We start from the raw sequence: 18,253 nt of genomic DNA on the forward strand, positions 1-18,253 counted from the left end.
ACAGATAAAAATAACCAGTAAAGAAATTGGAGGGAGGGACACAGACTAAACAACATCATATATTACAGATGCAGCTCATTATATATATATTTTTCGGGCTTAATCTAAGATGTATTGTTGACTAAACTGAGGTGCAGACATAAAAAAGTGAGTATGGAGAACATTTGAACTTAAAATACACACTGTAGTCATCTTCAGTTATTTTATCATTTAAAACGTTTCTAGTGTTTATATCCACTGGTTGCATCTTCATTTGGGAGGTTTAATTGCTATAGTGTCTTCATAAAAGCTGACATTGATTGATCAGCCACCTCCCTCCGAAGGTCTGAACAAGGCCTTACGTTCGTTAAGGAGCCAAAATAGCCACATGTTTGAGATAGTTTGTATCACAGTAATCAGTCGAAACCCACTCCACTGTTTTTCTTACTGTTTTTCTTAATGCTGTCGCTCAAAACCTGGCAGTGAACAATAGGCAAAAGACAAAAGTCCTAATTTTATCATTATTTGGGTGCACCTCATCTCTGTAATAGGCAGTCAGGGCTCTCGTTGAAGGAAGTGAGTTAATGATGAAGTGAATGAAATGGTGATTGAGTTGAATAGGCTTGTCAGGGATTTAATGAACGATTATCTGATGAGTGAGCGGAGGAGAAGCAGATGGAGATTTGACAGCTCCCAAGAGAGTGTGGAATGCGTTTGGTTTGTCATTAAGATGTCATGAGCGTACTGTACTGAAGTGTTTTGTACGTTATCAGCAGGCCTACAGCGTAGTAAAAATCCCCATTCTCATTAGCTGTATTGTTCATTGTGGTTGGCGATGTATTAATTCTTCTGAAATCTTCTGCAGTATCTGTCTTGCACTTTAGCTTAATTTTAAAAAAGGAAAGTCATGCTTAAGTAAAATTGTGTACTTTTCGGTTGCCTGATTCCTTTCGAGAAAATAAGCTCACGTAGGGAATGTTTGCCAGAAAGCGTGCTATTATTGGCCAAAACGAAGTTCTTATGTTGCCAAGGTGATAGGCTAATGAGGTTCTTATGTAGGCTGCGATCCATCTGGATGGCTCAGAGGCTTTTCCGAGTTATACTCAAACTCACAGATGCCCAGAACAGAGCAGAGAGATGCGCGGCTTGCCCGTGTGCTAGATTCCTACTCTTGATTAGACAGTTGGTAGTCCGGAAGATTAAAACAATAAAAAACTAGTTTACATCCACTTCCATCCACTCTGTACTATTTTTACCATGTTCATGCTTCGTCCTGAAACCCTCAGGCTGCACCCAGGGATCTGCAGCATCTTTTCAGTGCTGTGGTTCCAGTGGTGGCGAGCTCTCACAGACAAAAGAGTACAGCCTTCCAGAGGGGGGGTCATTAGGACAGATGAGGTGTAGAGGGGTAGTCCCCAGGGTTCTTCCATTTCCCTACACACCCCCCACTCCCCATGCCTCATTTTCTTTCATCCCATCTCTTCTTCTCTATTCTCTTTTCGGCTCCCCTCTGAAGGATGAATAGCATCTGCTCTTTGCTCTGCATTAAGTACAGGTAGGGTGCTCTTATGCTGTAATTTTGACATGTTATCAAAGATGTGTGGGACAGAAAGAGAATAGAAAAGATGCCATGTAGCATTTTCATTATTCTTTACTATGCATGTAAATTTTTGGACAGCCTCTGTAGATCATGGTATACAGAAAAAGGGAAGGACTGCTAACAAAACACTAAACTTGTGAATGCTTTTAAGAGCAGGGTTATGACAGCGGTAGATGCATAATTTTATATATATATATATATATATATATATATATATATATATACAATTAATATGAAAGGTGACTCATGGGAGTCTAGTATTATTTATAGTCATCACCAAACACCTGGTTCGGTAAATCAGTGCTTAATGATGTTAAATCAGGTAAGCTGGTGATTCAGCAAATCCACTCACAGGCTGGGCTGGGGGTGTCCAGGAGAACTCTGGAACCAAGCTTCAAACTAGCTCAAAAGATCTTAACTACTCTACTTATGTTGACCCGCATCTGCATCTCTAATGTGACGTGGTTTGTTGCTGAGATGGTTTCCAATAATGTGATATATTATAAAAAATATATGGGCTTTACACCATGCTTTTGTTGGCCTGAGTGATAGTCAGGGTTAAAACAAAAGACCTTAAAGGGTTAAAATCTACCCAACCACCGTGACTCAACTAGCAAAAATGACTTCGGACATGGATAGTGTGTAGAAACATCAGGTCTTGTATCTCAGCAAAAAGAGGTTTTGCCAGTTTCAGCAAGTTTTCTTTGAACACAATGTTCCACCAGCAGTCAGGTTTGAGCTCTGACACTGTGCTGACACTGAAGTGTAATACGGCTATGCTAGCGCTCACAGATTCTGACACTGGAAATTGGTTTTATTTGCAAGGTGTTCCACTAACCTGGATCTTTTGTATTCTTAGGAGGTTTTTCCAGGCTGCTCATATCTACATAGAGGACAGAAACTCCCCCAGAGTCATTCGCAATGAGAGCTTACCTGCCCTCTCTATACCAGGTGAGTCAATTACATCCTCGCACGCTCATTTGCAGGCAACTGACACACATAGAAGCACACACGTGTGCAGATATACGGGTCAACTTATGTGTGTTCAACCGCTGATTATAATGTGCTGCGTGTTTTCTTGAGTAGATTTCTATATTAGCCTCTTTCTTCATTCCTGAAAGCGCAGGGGACTTTTTTAATAGCGCCATTCAAGCATTTGATAGTTTTGTTAAATTGCCCAGCTGCTGCTTGTATGGACCTGCCATCCATCCAGCTTTCCACAACCCCTCCACCCCCACCCCTTCTGTCTTTTTTCTCTCCTGTTTTGTCTGACACTTCTATATAGCGGCACGCTCAGGGAGTGAAATCGAGCATTAATGTTTACGAGTACATCGTTTTTAGGTGATAGTTTAATGTCTCCGTTATAGAGAATCCATCAACCCGCAGTATTAAACTAGGAATGGGGCCTGCATGTATTTGATTTGATCAAGGCAGATCTTTCCAGTGGCTGGTGCAGACACCAGAGGTTTAATAAATATCCATAGCTAAGGCGAAAAAGTCAAATGCCTTCAAACCTCTCAGTCTTTGTTTATTCTGATCAAATAAAGGCATCAGCTGTGCAGCTCCCCAGCCAGCAATGAGCCATGTCTTTATATGGGTGATTATATATAAACAAAGGCCATTGTACCAGACCCCCCCCACCCCCCCTTTCAGGGGTAACTGATGAGGTTCACCACACACAGATGCTACCATCTAAGCATAACCATCACTCAGGGGTCCTGCTATTCAGCAGGGAGACAACCATTAAAAAAAAACAGTCTGCAGTGTGAAACTGGTATTCAGATGTTCTGATGAGCCCTGAATGCAAAATATTAACCACCTTCTCCAGACTGCCTTAATCATCCTATTTATTCATTTCTGTAGAGCCTGGAAAGGTTGTCCAAACAACCCACAGTATTGTGCAATTATGCCTTTATTTAGAGGCGTTGTTTGTTTCCTCAGCATTTGCACATGCAAATGATTTCATTGTGAAATGTTCTCCACAGGAATCATAGCATTCTTTCAGCCACACCTTTCCTATGAATGTGAAACACACTCCAAACAATACCATGCTGTTGTGAATTCACAGCCTCTAGGTAATGAGTAAAGCACAGTTTATAAATACATGCAGTCACTTTCGAGGAATTTTGCAGCATTTTAAACCTAATCCGCCGCATCAGTATGAAACAGTATCACACAGAATTTTGTCATAACTGCTCAAAATATGTTTATTTGAAACTGATTCACATTAGAGGCCATTCAACAGATACAGAAATGTGTAAGCGTTACATACCTTCTGTTATGCAAAAAAAAAAAAAAAAAACTCCATTATGTGAACTTTATAAAAGAAGTAAAAAAAACTACTTAACATTCAGTGAAAGTTCATGTAAAATGATTTAATTCCAGGCATTTCTTCTGCTCCATTCAATATGACATTGTGAAACAATGTAAAAAACTACTGCAAGATTCACTACCTTCAACAGCCTATTGTCTGCCAGCAGGCTAAAGGTGTTTTTAATATATCAAACTTCTGTTAACCAGAGAAAGCCCCCCCCCCCGCCGCCTCCAAGGTTGTACAGAGGTCTCTGTAGTTTCTGAGTAATACACCTTAGTGTGTAGTAAACATTGTGACAGTGTTTATCTACTATATATATATATATATATATATGTGTGTGTGTGTGTGTGTGTGTGTTTATATCTTGTATGTTAATTATCACTGTGTTTTGGATCTGCTGTCTCAACGGACATGCTACACAAAATTCACCCCTATTGTTTAATGGAAAATAAGGTGTATAGTAGCAAAAGAACAGTTCCTAGTATTTTCCAACCCTGGAGATTACAGACAGAATTCAACATCTGCTCAATAGCTTTTATAATAAATGTGTTTATAGTCAACAGACTTTCTATTGCTTGTAAGTAAACACTTTTTATTTACTGTTCTTGTTAATTAACTGTATGATACATATATGGCATATGTATGCAGTATATAAATGTGTGCGTGTGTGTGTGTGTGTGTGTGTGTTTGAATTCCAGATGACCTGGAATCAGTCACAGTTAGACAGTTCCTAAAACACATAATGGAGCTCTACTCCAACAACCACCTTGGCTTCTCTCAAGAGTTTGATGTGAGTATATGAGCTGCTTTTTTGAGTGTTTGTGTGTGTGTGTATGTGTTCATGTGTGTGGATCAGAGTTACCGGTAGCACAGATGGCTATGGGAAGGGCTAATTAAAGACAAGTGGCTCATTAAAGATGAGCTCTAGCTGCAGGAATGTGTGCGGCACCACTACAGAACTGTAGTCTGGTGCCTGCCTATAGCAAACATTTACTCAAACACAACCTTCTGTGGTCACGTCCAAAGACAAGCACTCAGTCCCTCTCTCTCTTTCTGACACACACACGCACACACACACACACACACACACACACACACACACACACACACACACCTCCTGTGAAGTCCATTACCAGCCAGATTTCCAAAACATACTTGTACAAGAGGGATCCATTTATGTAATAGGCATCTGCTGTAACATGCCAGTTAAGATAAAAGACTATTAGCTACTTGGGTAGATGAATGTCAACACTGTCACTGCACACCAGGGTGCTAATTACGGTGACGGTGAATAAAATCCAGTCAAAATTGCTTTGATGTGATAAGAATGAAATGATTTGGACAAATAGGGGGTAATTTATGGAAATTACAATGAGGAGTGTGGCTAATTAGTGGAATAATTAAAGAATTATTTTTCAATAGGCTCTAAGTTTTTACCTCAGTTTGGTCAATAACTGAGTTTTATTTGGTGGAGAACTCTAAAATGTACTAAATGTACAGTTGCTGTAGCTGTTGATGATTTTTGTTGTACCTTTCTGCAGGAGGTTCAGCGCTGCACGGCTGATGTGAAGATTACAGCGGAGCACACAAATCACCCAGAGAACAAACACAAAAACAGATACATCAACATAGTGGCCTGTGAGTGTCCAGCAAAGACGGTCACATTGCATACACTATTCATTAACTTTTGACTGACATTTTGGGTCATATTGCCTAACAAGTTCTACTGCGGGATGGTTTCGCTGCAGTTTCTGATGTTGCGTTGTGTATGTCTTACTCCTCTTCAGATGATCACAGCAGAGTGAAATTGCAACCATTGCCTGGAAAGGATTCCAAGCACACTGACTACATCAATGCTAATTATGTGGATGTAAGTATGCGTGTAGTTGCATGTATCTACATTTTTGCTGTTTTTCTCGTTTTGACTTTGTTTGATTCTGGAAGTTGTTCTTTAAATTGTGTCGAGATTTCACAATGAACAGATCAAATAAAAATACTTCAAATCTTTTTACATTGGCTTCTACTGAACACTAAGAAGGGTTTTTTCCTTCTCCTCTAAAGTTGTCATTTTGGAGAGACAGGGTTTTTGCCTGACAGCAACGAGTATATGTGTTTACGAACGAGTTTAAATGTGTATGCAGATGTGTACCTGTATGTGTATATGTGCTATAACTAGCTCTCCTCTTTCTCAGGGTTATAACAGACCCAGGGCGTATATAGCTGCTCAGGGACCTCTGAAGTCCACCTTTGAAGATTTCTGGAGAATGATCTGGGAACAAAACACCAGTGTCATTGTTATGATCACTAATCTAGTGGAGAAAGGCAGAGTAAGTCAGGAGCATGTATTATAAGCATGTTGTCTGATATGGTCGGTACATGATCACCTGCATGTTTAACTGCAAGGAGAGCATAGTCCTGATTATAAGAAATAAAATTCAGTTCATTTATTCAGTTAAAGTGGCCTTTCTCTTTGATCTTTTCCAATTTATTAAACCTTAGAAAATGTAAATGTTATTAACATTCAATTAAGGTATCATTAACATATTAATTTGCATTAAGCCCATTAATATACTGTATATCGATTTATATAGGATCATATGTATGTTGTTAATTTATCCTACATAATTAGATTGTGTCCAGAGCAGCCACCTGGGACACTACAGCAACCACTAAGCCACACGGTGGCATGTATCTAGCAACACTATAGCAACCTCCTAATAACCACCTACCAACTACCAAAACCATAACAACTACTCAGCAACCATTTAGCAAAATCAAAGCAACCATCTGGGATACCATAGCAACCACCTGAATTACCATAGCAACTACTTATGCAACACTATAGCAACTATATGGCAACACCATAGCAACTGGCAAAATCAAGGTTTCACTTTATGTGCCACATAGGAACAACCTAGCAACTACCTGGAAGTAGAAAGTGCCTAAAGTTGCTACGTTTGTCATGTTATTGTTATTTATATAGATTTATATGGTTACATAATTAATAGCTAGTTTTAATAGCTAATTAAAAACTATTTTTTCTGACTTTTGCTATTTGTTTCCCTATCAAGAAATGACAGAAATGTGAAATCTAATATGAAATTCTAATAAAATATCTTCTACTCACACATTTAAAAATGCTACTGATGGAAAGTTTAAAACCTGCACGTTCTCACTGCTGTCTCTGCACATTTTAAGGAGCTAAGTGTCGCGTTTGCAGAGGCTGGACATGTTAGTGTGAAAGATGTTTATTAAAATACAAACCCAACACTAAACCAAACACTAAAGAATCCAAAAGGACGAGTAAAACCATGAGGAGAAAGGCAGAGCCAACAACAGAAACACAACCGAGCAATAATAGTAACCGTGAAGAGGGAATACAAATGTGAAGACGTTAAAAACACGCACAACAGCCTGGGAGGATAACGAGAGGGCAGAGACCGAATTGAGCAGAGACAAGAGCAAGACTGGGACCCATTACACTAAGATTGATACATTTAAGGTGTGCACTCTATGGGGAACCTATGCAGCGGCTCTCAAAAAATGCCCACTGAAATAGTCTTGCTTGTTTTGTTTTTCTTGTGCAGAGGAAATGTGATCAGTATTGGCCCTCAGAGAACAGTGAGGAGTATGGGAGTATACTAGTGACACTGAAGAGCACCAAAGTGCATGCTTGGTACACACTGCGGCAGTTCCTCATACGCAACACCAGAGTCAAAAAGGTCAGTCACTCCCACAGCAGGACATGGAATTTGTTTTGGTGTGTGTTTGTGTGTGTGTGTGTGTGTACCGAGTTGCTGTATTTGCTTAGTTAAATGTAAAAGATATTGGATAGATATATAAAAAAAAGATATATAAAAGGTATTGGATTTCTCTCTCTCTCTCTCTCTCTCTCTCTCTCTCTCTCTCTCTCTCTCTCTCTCTCTCTCTCTCTCTCTCTCTCTCTCTCTCTCTCTCTCTCTCTCTCTCTCTCTCTCTCTCTCTCTCTCTCTCTCTCTCTCTCTCTCTCTGGCTTTCTCTCTTGTAGGGCCAGAAAGGAAGACAGAATGTCAGAATCGTGGTCCAGTATCATTACACTCAGTGGCCAGATATGGGTGTGCCTGAGTACACACTACCAGTGCTCACCTTCATCTCCAGATCCTCTGCAGCTCGCACTCCTAATGCTGGCCCTATAGTAGTCCACTGCAGGTAGGGTACATGCCGAACACAAAGGTCATAAACCTAATGAGTAAACCCTTGCTCAAGCTGGATTTGTAGGACCACGTTGACCACTTGTAGGACCACTTACAGTTACAGTAATAAGTGAGTAATTAAGGTATATTTTAAAATACAAGCAGGATCTCATCACATCAAAAAGAGCGTCACTGTATTTGTTGATAAGGTTTGTCGTGGCTTTCTTTTATTGTAATGACTTTAGAATCAATTGACTTTAGCAGCGCCTCCTGTGGAGACTCTAAAGCTTGCAGGTGCATCTCATTATGGAATGCAGTAAAAATGAATTCACTGGATGAAAATTTTAAAAGAAGCGAAAAGGAAAAGGATATCACTGTTCAGTGTAAATTAGACCTTCCTGCAGTAAATATTCTCTCAGCTTCAGAAGACTCGCAACTTTAAAGAAACATTTCAAGGTAAATCGTCAATGAATTCACCTAGACCAGCTGGGACTGATGTATGATTAGCTGACTGCTGGACTCATTAACACTCCTTTTACATACACAACTGAAGATGGAAATTTCAAACGATGCAACCGTCACTGCCCACATACTTCTATGCATATTTTGTGTTGACATGCATGTTAAGCAATACATCCACTAGAGGGCACTTCATAGTCAAAATGTGTGATAACATTTGACTTGCTATAAAAAGCAGCATTTTAAATGGATAAAAAACATTATAAATGTTCCACCGTAAGAGTTTCTTCGTCGTTGTGTCCGAAGGCTCCGTCAGTATCTGTACAGTATTAATTACAATAACCTAATCTTCCTACATCCTCACTGACAGAATGAACTTTCTCAAATCCTCCAGATTTTAGTTTCTTACATAACCGTAACAAGCCAGCAGCCCTTCACACTGCCCTGCTAAACCAGCATCAGACCAGCATAAACCAGTTTAGACCACTTTAGAAGAACATGGAATTCAGGCTGGTCCTGCAGTGTGTTTCAGCCAGATGTTTGAGCATTTTCTGCTGAGTGGACCAAAATGAATCATCCAGAATAACAAAACCATTTACTTTTTATACTCATTTTTTTCCTTTCCTGAGAAGTTCCCATTTGGGAGATAAGGTTTTGCTCCAGCAGTAATGGTATATATAATTTAGTAGACAGGGGATTTGCTTCATAAGGACGCGTGATTGTTTGATGTTGACCTGAGATTGTTTGGTGTTTGTTGTAGACAAACAGAACGGATTCAAGTTTTTCTTTGAACATATGGCTTTAAGTAACCCAAAAGTAACTGGAAGTAATCAGATTACCTTACTTCAGTATAGTAAATAAAGCTTAAAAAAATCTTGTGTTACAGTAGGCTAGGTGATATGGTAGAAATATTATATCACAATATTTAGACATTTTCACCAAACACGACAGACAGATTTTTAGTTAGTTAGACAAGTCTTTTAGTTAGTACAGTAACTTTTATTTAACATGTGCTGCACTTCATCCAATTAAACCAGACTAATTAAATTATTTGTAATGAAATGTGTAGTAGATCAGTGTTAATTGAGCACTGATCACATCCTTGATATACCTTGAAAAGCATATTGTATATCACATTAACAGAATTGATCAAAATACAATAAAATCTTCTCATATTGCCCAGATCTATGTTAGTTACAATCTTTAGCAGGTCATCAGTAATCTGTAATGCAACACATTTTTAAAGTAACCCTCCCAACCCTGTTTGTTGGGGTAGAAGTTCATAGCAGGGTAAAAAGCAACAATCCCCCCAAGTGCATAAGGCTAGGTTTCTCATCATTTATTTTGAACAGGCAATGTTACAGTACAGCAGTACTGTGTTGTGTAGTCCCCCATGAGGCAGTTGGGACAGCCTGTAATGGGTAAACATGAGCATGTTGGATGCTAATATACTATGCAACTGTCCAGCAATGCTGATACACTGTCCTTATCTGGTCCACCATGATTTACTGAGTTGAAATAAAATGTAAAGAATGCCAGAATGTGAGAAATACTTGTTTATTTGTGAACAGGACTGTGAGTCGTGAAATACAAGTATTTACCAGTAGATGCACCTCTATGCCAAATAAGCTAAACAAGGAGTAACATGTCTGCCCCAGGTGACCACAAAATATCTGTCCCAGTTGACCACAGATAGACTAGACTGAAATGTCATAGCCCAGATCTTCATGTCAGCGGTGCATCGAACGTCACTCACACTAACAATGACAGCACATCCCGCTGCTGTGTTTACTACCAGATCAATTCAGACAGGGCTTCTATTACTGAAGGCGTTCCAGCTTCACCTAATTACAGAGGAATAACCTGGAATTGTTACTTGTCAAACTCAGAAACTGAAACATTAGACTCCTAGATTTGTTCAGTAATCACTTCATGTAACAGTACAGTTAGAGGAACTCACCACACTATTAATAATAAAGGTGCTATAAGTGGTTCTTTGAGCGATGCCATACAAGAACCACTTTTGGTCCCATATTGAACCATTCGTAGAGTGTAGGTAAAACTAATCCAGCTTGAGGGGCGGCTTACTTCTGTGAGTCTGTGGAGTTTGTCGTATTCTTACAATCTCTCTCTCTGAATAGTGCTGGTGTGGGAAGGACGGGCACATACATTGTGATTGACAGCATGCTGCAGCAGATAAAGGACAAAGGCACAGTGAACGTCCTGGGCTTTCTCAAACACATCCGCACCCAGCGCAATTACCTGGTCCAGACAGAGGTTAGTACATAGTGATGGAATTGTCTGTGTGTGTATGTGTGTATGTGTGTTTGCGGATATACCTGTGTTTGATGGTACGGCATAGAAGCGTTAAAGCAGTTCCACAATTTAGAGTCAGAAGGAACTGCTTTAATGCGTCATCCCTTGGGCAGTGTCCTATTAAAAAAGTCAATAAAACTCAGTCAATATGTCTGCCATTGTAATGTGAAACAGCTTGTATGTGTGTGTGTATGTGTGTGTGTGTATCCTACAGGAGCAGTATATGTTTATTCATGATGCTCTGATGGAGGCAGTCCTTGGTAAAGACACAGAGGTGCCTGCCTGGCAGCTTCACAGCTATGTCAGCAGCATCCTCACCCCCAGCCTTACAGGCAGCACTCGCATGGAGAAACAGTTTAAGGTGACAATTTTCCCTCTGCTGTCCTATTGTTTATCGTATCATAGATTATAGTCTTACAGCCACAGTCCTAGCTGTGCAGATACACTGCGTAAACATGTCTGCTGCGCAGAAGCAAAGCCAGGCTAGGTTTATGCATTGCTACCCCTACACTCTGACCGGCCACCATGGGTGACACCCCATATAACTGGCTAATTCGAATGCTAAAGTAGTTTGCCACAGTTTGACTAAGCTTCTTCATGTCCTGTCTATGGGGTAGGTCTCTTTTTTAATCTGAGCGTGTTGAATGTCTCCCAGTAGTTCTGTTATCTATTATCCATCTTTGCCAATTTTGTCACAATATAATAACTTTTAGGTATGTGAATTAAAGAGCACAGCTAGTTAGCTACCATCTGAAGGTACATCAGTTATGATATTAGAGACCTGCAAATGCTTCAATTGAGTTCCCCCAAAATGCTTCTATTGAGATATCCAATGAGTTACCTGAAAATGCTTCTATCGAGTTATCCATTGAGTTATCCAAAAATGCTTCTATTGAGTTATCCACTGAGGTATCCAAAAATGCTTCTATTGAGTTATCCATTGAGTTACCTGAAAATGCTTCTATTGAGTTATTCATTGAGTTAACTGAAAATGCTTCTATTGAGTTATTCATTGAGTTATCCAAAAATGCTTCTATTGAGTTATTCATTGAGTTACCTGAAAATGCTTCTATTGACTTATCCATTGAGTTACCTGAAAATGCTTCTATTGACTTATCCATTGAGTTACCTGAAAATGCTTCTGTTAATTACATAAAAATGCTTCCATTGAAAAATTCATCCTATAAATATACATATTTTTAGGTTTTTGGACACTGAGCTCCATAAAAGTGCCTGGAGCATCCTATTGTAACCTCATTTATGCAGAACTGTTGCAACAGGGTTGCACCAGAAATTCAACTGAGCCGATTACTCGCTGATGATGTTGATCATGGAAAAAAGACAATCTATCAGGAGCAAAACAAAGCAATACAAAACAAAAGCACAATCATTCTGACAAATTGCAGTACACCACATGAAGCGCTGGAGAATATGACTTTTATTGTTTCCCAAAAAAGAAGAAATTGTGTGCTAATGGAACTTTATATGATGCAACACTGTGACAGGGACAAACTGAGAGGAAGCAGCAGATAACATAATATTCTATCCGATTATAGTCAAAGCCTGTAAGGATTGTAAAGTGGAGACCTAACCTACTAAACATGGTTAAAGAGTTCTTGAGCAAGAAGTGTCTGAGCAGGGAAGTCACCAAACTGTGCTGGACTAAGTCCCCTCAAGGCCAAAACTGCCCACCTCTGTAATGACTGATCATATGATATGATCATCCTAAGAGGATAAACTGAGGATTACATACTCTGCAGCCGGCTAGAAGATTTGCTGTATTCTAAAAGCCGCTACTCAACACAGAAACCTTACAAATGAAGCCACACTGCTGCAGGCTGATAGATAGAAACACGACACACTGTCCACTCAGACAGGAGCTGGCAGATATCTTCATCACAAGTCGTGCAGGAAAGCAAAGCAGGGCACACACCAAAACCCATCTCTTTCATTCACTCCTCTAGCATATCATCCCTGTCACTCAAAATCCTTGTATCTCTATTTTTGTCATTTTCACATTTTGATATAATGTGAAAGTGACCGTTGTTCTGTACACTAAGTCTAATTTCTAAATGAAATATAACTTTAGATTAAATCTTCATACATTATTTTAACTTTATTTGAAAGTTAAGTTTTTTTTCTTCTCCTGTAAAATTAATATTATGTTTTTGCTCCATAAATCTATCTATCTATCTATCTATCTATCTATCTATCTATCTGATAATGGCTTTGGTTCTTGCTATGAATTCTTTATGTACTGTTTTTAAAGCCATTATTTATATTTTTCCACTTTTTTAATGTATCTAATTTACTCCACCCTCTTACTTTGTCACTTATGCTATAAGAGAATCAAAAACTGCCATTTATGTTCTTTGACTTTCATTACACCCTAAGTATTACTAATTGGCAAAGCAGTGCAAACTGGCTGAGTTGTTAACGGTGGGAGGCAAAAGCCAGGAACCACTGGTGGTTCCCAGAAGTTTAAGATGTTAATACTGAGTATTTTTAATCTCATAGCCACTGTGGGTTTTTTTTTTGCACTGAACTTTGCCTTCTCTAACACACCTCTAACACAACTCGCAAACACTTTGACAGTTAGCCGATTAAATGAGTTTGGTTGAACATTGACAACATGAAAAATAGGTCTTCAGAGAAGATCCCTGCTCTATACACTCATTGGAGCTATACTATGGTGTCTCTACCATACAGCTCTTAAAAATAAAGATGCATCAGTTGGTTCTTTGAGTGATTCCATTGAAGAACCATGTTTGTAATAGAGATGAGTTTAAATGTGAAGAACCTTTTAAAGGTCTAAAAATCAGTCATGTGACATACAGGTCTCTTTACCAAGTTACAGGTTCTTCACGTTCACTGATCTGTATTACAAGCATGTTTTTATGGAACCAAAGGTGGTTCTTCTGTGGCTTCACTCTAAGGACCCTTTGAAGCGCCTTGATTTTTACAAGTCACAGCTCTTTTTGCAGCTAACTTGCTCCCCCTTGTGATCAGTTGTGGTATGTGTGTCTCCAGCTCGTGATGCAGTGCAATTCTCATTTCATGGAATGCTTCAGTGCCCAGAAAGACTGCAACAAAGAGAAGAACCGCAACTCCTCAGTGGTGCCATGTGAGTGTCAAAACATCAACCTGCTTCATCAATCTTTATTATTAAAAATGATGTCATAAGATTTGAGTTATTGAACCATGGCATGCTTTATAAATATTTATGGAATTATCATTTAATCTTAATTTTGCTAAAAATTTAACCTGCAGAGGAAGCCATTTTTCTTTTTTATGTGGCCTTTACAAGTTTATACTGAATTCTGCTTAGGGTACTGTGTTTGAACTTTGGAGCTGTTTAGCTATAATATATGAGTGGTGTAATATATGAATATTTCTCTCCACAGCGGAGCGAGCTCGAGTCACACTCACTCCTCTCCCTGGAATGAAGGGCACTGACTACATCAATGCCTCTTACATTATGGTACCATCATTCACTTCACTGCAGTGATTGTTTTCAGTCTAAATGGATCACTATTTTTAGAAACTTCCATTTGTGTTAGAGGGACAGTCAATGAGAAGTCAGTGCAGAGTTTTGTTGCTGTCATGAGAAACGTTTGTAGCTTATTTTTTCTTAATGGTTCTGACACTGGGAGGGTGAAGACTGACAAATTTGACACATGCACAAACTGCCATCGATGCACCATCATGGGTCAACCAAACGTGCTCTAAGGAACCCGGCTCTGTTGCATTGGTTAGCAGACACATGTGCCAGCCAGCATCACAATAAAGTAATGTGAGGAGAGGGAGAGCCATCTGCCTACCCGGAGAGAGCAAGGCCAATTTTGCTGATGGTGGCAGCGCCTTAGTCCACTGGACCATTCTAAGCCCTAAACAAAACACTCTTAAAAACTCTGTAAAGAACCATGGGCCTCATTCACCAACCTTTCCTATGAAGAAACTTCTTAAAACCTTATATTTTGACAATTGATTTGGATCAACGTTCTTTATTTGGAAAGTTTCTGGCACAGCCAAGAGAACATAATTAGACTCGCTCTTTCTGGACGGGTAGGATTACCCCCCCCCCTCTCCTCATTGCTCAGCACGATGCTAGCCAACAAAGGTAGATAGCTGAAAACAGATTTGGCTGTTAGTGTTCTCCTCTAAGCGTGATGAACTGTCCACTGTTGTGGTATTAGTAGTACTTCCAAAACATTCAGTGATGCTTTTCATAAGTTGGTGGAAGTTGGATCCAGCCTCCACCCTCCTAGCTTGGTAGTCGTAGTGTGATAAGATAAGAGAACACTTTATTGATCCTGAAGTAAATTGCAGATGGGGGAGACTAAGCTAATGTAATGACGGTGCGCCATCCACTAATTCTGGGATGAGTTGGGGAATTAAGTATATGAGGTGAGGTGGTGATCATCCAACATCCTGACCTCACTAACGCTCTTGTTGCTGAATGCAATTAAATCCTCACAGCAATGCTTCAAAATCCAGTAGAAACATGAAAGACAGTTCTCCAACAAAAGCAATGCATTTCAGAAGAAACAATGAATTAGCACATGTACTTTGTCCTTGTACTTTGTCCCTTTTGGACATAATACTTTTGTCCATATTTTGGATTAACTGAACTGTGTGCTTTATTAATCACAGGGCTACTATAAGAGCAACGAGTTCATCATTACACAGCACCCCATGCCCCACACAACCACAGACTTCTGGCGGATGATCTGGGATCACAATGCTCAAGTCATCGTCATGCTGCCTGACAATCTAGGGCTAGTGAGTAGTTTGGAAATTTTAATGAAACACAACTTTCCACAAACATACACTTTAAAATCAGAGACACTGAAGTATTAGAGTTTAACCGTCCCATAGTTCAGCATTTAGGAGTTTTATAAAAACTGGAATTCAACAGACAGATCATTACAGAGTTGTACACCTCAGCTATAAATACATTGACCAGTATCAGTTATCTTAATACAGTTTCTTCAGGTTTCTTTCTATTTGGACATCAACCCATAAGGAGCATCCCCAGCTGAACTGCATCTTAGTTCAGACTTTCCTCTACCAACCATTCTTCACATTTAACATCAAAAAGGCACCCCTTACTATGTTATGTAGGCCTGAGTGCAGGGTAGATCGCAAACACTTCACTGTTCTGGGGAGAACGTATTATGGACATCTCACCTAAAAAAATGTAAGATGCACTCTGCCCAGTACAGTTTAAACTACACCCATCTTATGCTGGTCTTAGCAGTATTTTTATTTGATGGGCCCAGTCTTTATTAGTCCAGGTAGTAAATAGACATTTCAGCATTTAGGACACCTTGAATAAAATGGGGCCAGTAATTCACATCTGCAGCCCCAAATGCTATGCTATGGTGTGATTGATGGTAATGCTCTGTCCCCTTACAGACAGAAGATGAGTTTGTATACTGGCCCAGCAGAGAAGAGGCTATGAACTGTGTGGCGTTCACCGTCACTCTTATCAACACGGATAAACTATGTCTGTCTAATGAGGAACAACTCATCATTCATGACTTTATCCTGGAGGCCACACAGGTACTTCACACCCACACCAATACAAACATTCAAACTTCACAGTGAGCTTGCCTTCAGACTAGAACCAGACTAAACAGACTTCTTTAAAAACAGTGTTTCAAACATTAGTAGAATCCATGTCAACAATTATGAGTTCAGTTCAATTGGCAATGTCACAAACCAGGTTCATACTAATGTGGGTCCAAACCTCTAATAAACAAATCAAGGATGACAATGTCACATGAAAAAAGAGGGGGGGACCTTGTTCCTCTCAAGAAAATGCTTTTCATATGTCCAAATATCCATTATATATCCAAGTATGCTAAATATGGATAGTTAACCTCCTGACAGTGGTCTTGTTTACATCTTTATAAGTTTATATAAGTTTAAAATATAAACTTTTAAAATGACCATAATCGCATTGGCTTGCATGTCCACATTAGTTGCCATGATAACGTCATATGCTAACTAGAGAGGGGTCAGCTAACTGGTCATATGCATATGCTTAGATGTTGATGTTACTTAAAGAAGCATTATGTAACATTTCATCTTAAAATAGCAGCTTTACAATCATTGTGATGCTCCACTGACCATAACAGGGAGAATAGCCTCTGTATCGTTATACTCTACTCTATACTCTATACTCTATATCGCTACTCTGGGCCTGGCACGCTGCTAACTGCACTGTGTAATGTTTGGCAAGATGAAGCTTGCAGGAACTGCATTACACTGAATAGAGGTGGCCAAGACTTCCTGACTGTTGCCCAGGAAAAATAAATACCAGTTCTTCCATAATGCTGCTTTAACATCTGTAACTAACAGAATGATCACGCTGCACTTTTATCAACTACAACATGAACAGAACATTGCATAAGTCTAGGCTGACCTGGTTAATGGGCTCTTCCAGTGTGAGACAAAGCCACTGCAACTACAGCAAGCACAGAACATTAAAATATAAACTACCTAAATATAAAAAATCAGATTTGAGCTGTCAAGGCATTGTGTTTATTAGACTTTATGTATGTGTGTGTGTGTGTGTGTGTGTGTGTGTGTGTGTTCTTTATTTCAGGATGACTATGTGCTGGAGGTTCGCCATTTCCAGTGTCCGAATTGGCCTGAACTCAGTGCTCCTATCAGCAACACGTTTGAGCTCATCAACATCATCAAAGAGGAGGCCATGACCAGGGACGGCCCCACTATAGTGCATGACGAGTGAGTGACCTGCGAATGTCTACATTCTAGAAAGTGATGGACAGCATCTTGATGGTGATGTGGAGTGTTGATGTAACTCACCTGCTTCCTTCTCCAGGTTTGGAGGTGTTTCTGCAGGTATGCTCTGTGCTCTGACCACTCTGTCGCAGCAGCTGGAGAATGAGAGTGCTGTAGATGTGTACCAGGTGGCCAAGATGATCAACCTAATGCGGCCAGGCGTCTTCACAGACATTGTAAGATTTCAAGAGACAAATTACAATAGTGATGAAACCCTGTAGGATCCCTGTAGGAACCCTGTGGAACGTGTAGGTTACATAGAGCATCTCATGGAACACCATGTTACATACTTTTTTAAATGAAAGGTTGGTGCCAACTGCTTCAGACTAGTTGCCCGCCCTCCATCACTGAGTACATTGAAGTTTACATGAATGCTAACTACTGCTGCTATTATTATTATTAGGATTATTATTATTATTATTATTATTATTATTATTCATAATAATAATAACCATTATCATTATTTTCATTATTCTTACCATCACTACTAGGACAATATCAGTACACCTGAGCATAACAACAAACTAATGTGAAGGTACTAGGACTTTTTGCCAATAATTTATAAGTTTTGGTTATAGGTTTTGATCAGAGGATGAAAGA

At 39.5% G+C, this 18,253-nt stretch overlaps 1 protein-coding gene across 2 annotated transcripts in view; it reads left to right on the plus strand.

The window, feature by feature from the left end:
• The window catches only part of ca16b (carbonic anhydrase XVI b), a 115,212-nt gene that overhangs the window by 95,399 nt on the left and 1,560 nt on the right, over positions 1-18,253 (plus strand). Inside the window, exons 15-29 of one of the 2 annotated variants that reach the window (XM_072684729.1) lie at positions 2,439-2,530; positions 4,592-4,683; positions 5,435-5,531; positions 5,681-5,763; positions 6,086-6,220; positions 7,481-7,615; positions 7,921-8,081; positions 10,666-10,801; positions 11,055-11,201; positions 13,850-13,964; positions 14,245-14,321; positions 15,494-15,622; positions 16,259-16,405; positions 17,454-17,596; positions 17,694-17,829. In XM_072684729.1, coding sequence (XP_072540830.1) covers positions 2,439-2,530; positions 4,592-4,683; positions 5,435-5,531; positions 5,681-5,763; positions 6,086-6,220; positions 7,481-7,615; positions 7,921-8,081; positions 10,666-10,801; positions 11,055-11,201; positions 13,850-13,964; positions 14,245-14,321; positions 15,494-15,622; positions 16,259-16,405; positions 17,454-17,596; positions 17,694-17,829 — 1,825 coding nt within the window. The remainder of the gene's footprint in view (positions 1-2,438; positions 2,531-4,591; positions 4,684-5,434; positions 5,532-5,680; positions 5,764-6,085; positions 6,221-7,480; positions 7,616-7,920; positions 8,082-10,665; positions 10,802-11,054; positions 11,202-13,849; positions 13,965-14,244; positions 14,322-15,493; positions 15,623-16,258; positions 16,406-17,453; positions 17,597-17,693; positions 17,830-18,253) is intronic. The other variant, XM_072684730.1, reaches the window with a different exon arrangement.

Source organism: Salminus brasiliensis, chromosome 7, assembly GCF_030463535.1.
Source record: "Salminus brasiliensis chromosome 7, fSalBra1.hap2, whole genome shotgun sequence".
NCBI lineage: Eukaryota > Metazoa > Chordata > Actinopteri > Characiformes > Bryconidae > Salminus > Salminus brasiliensis.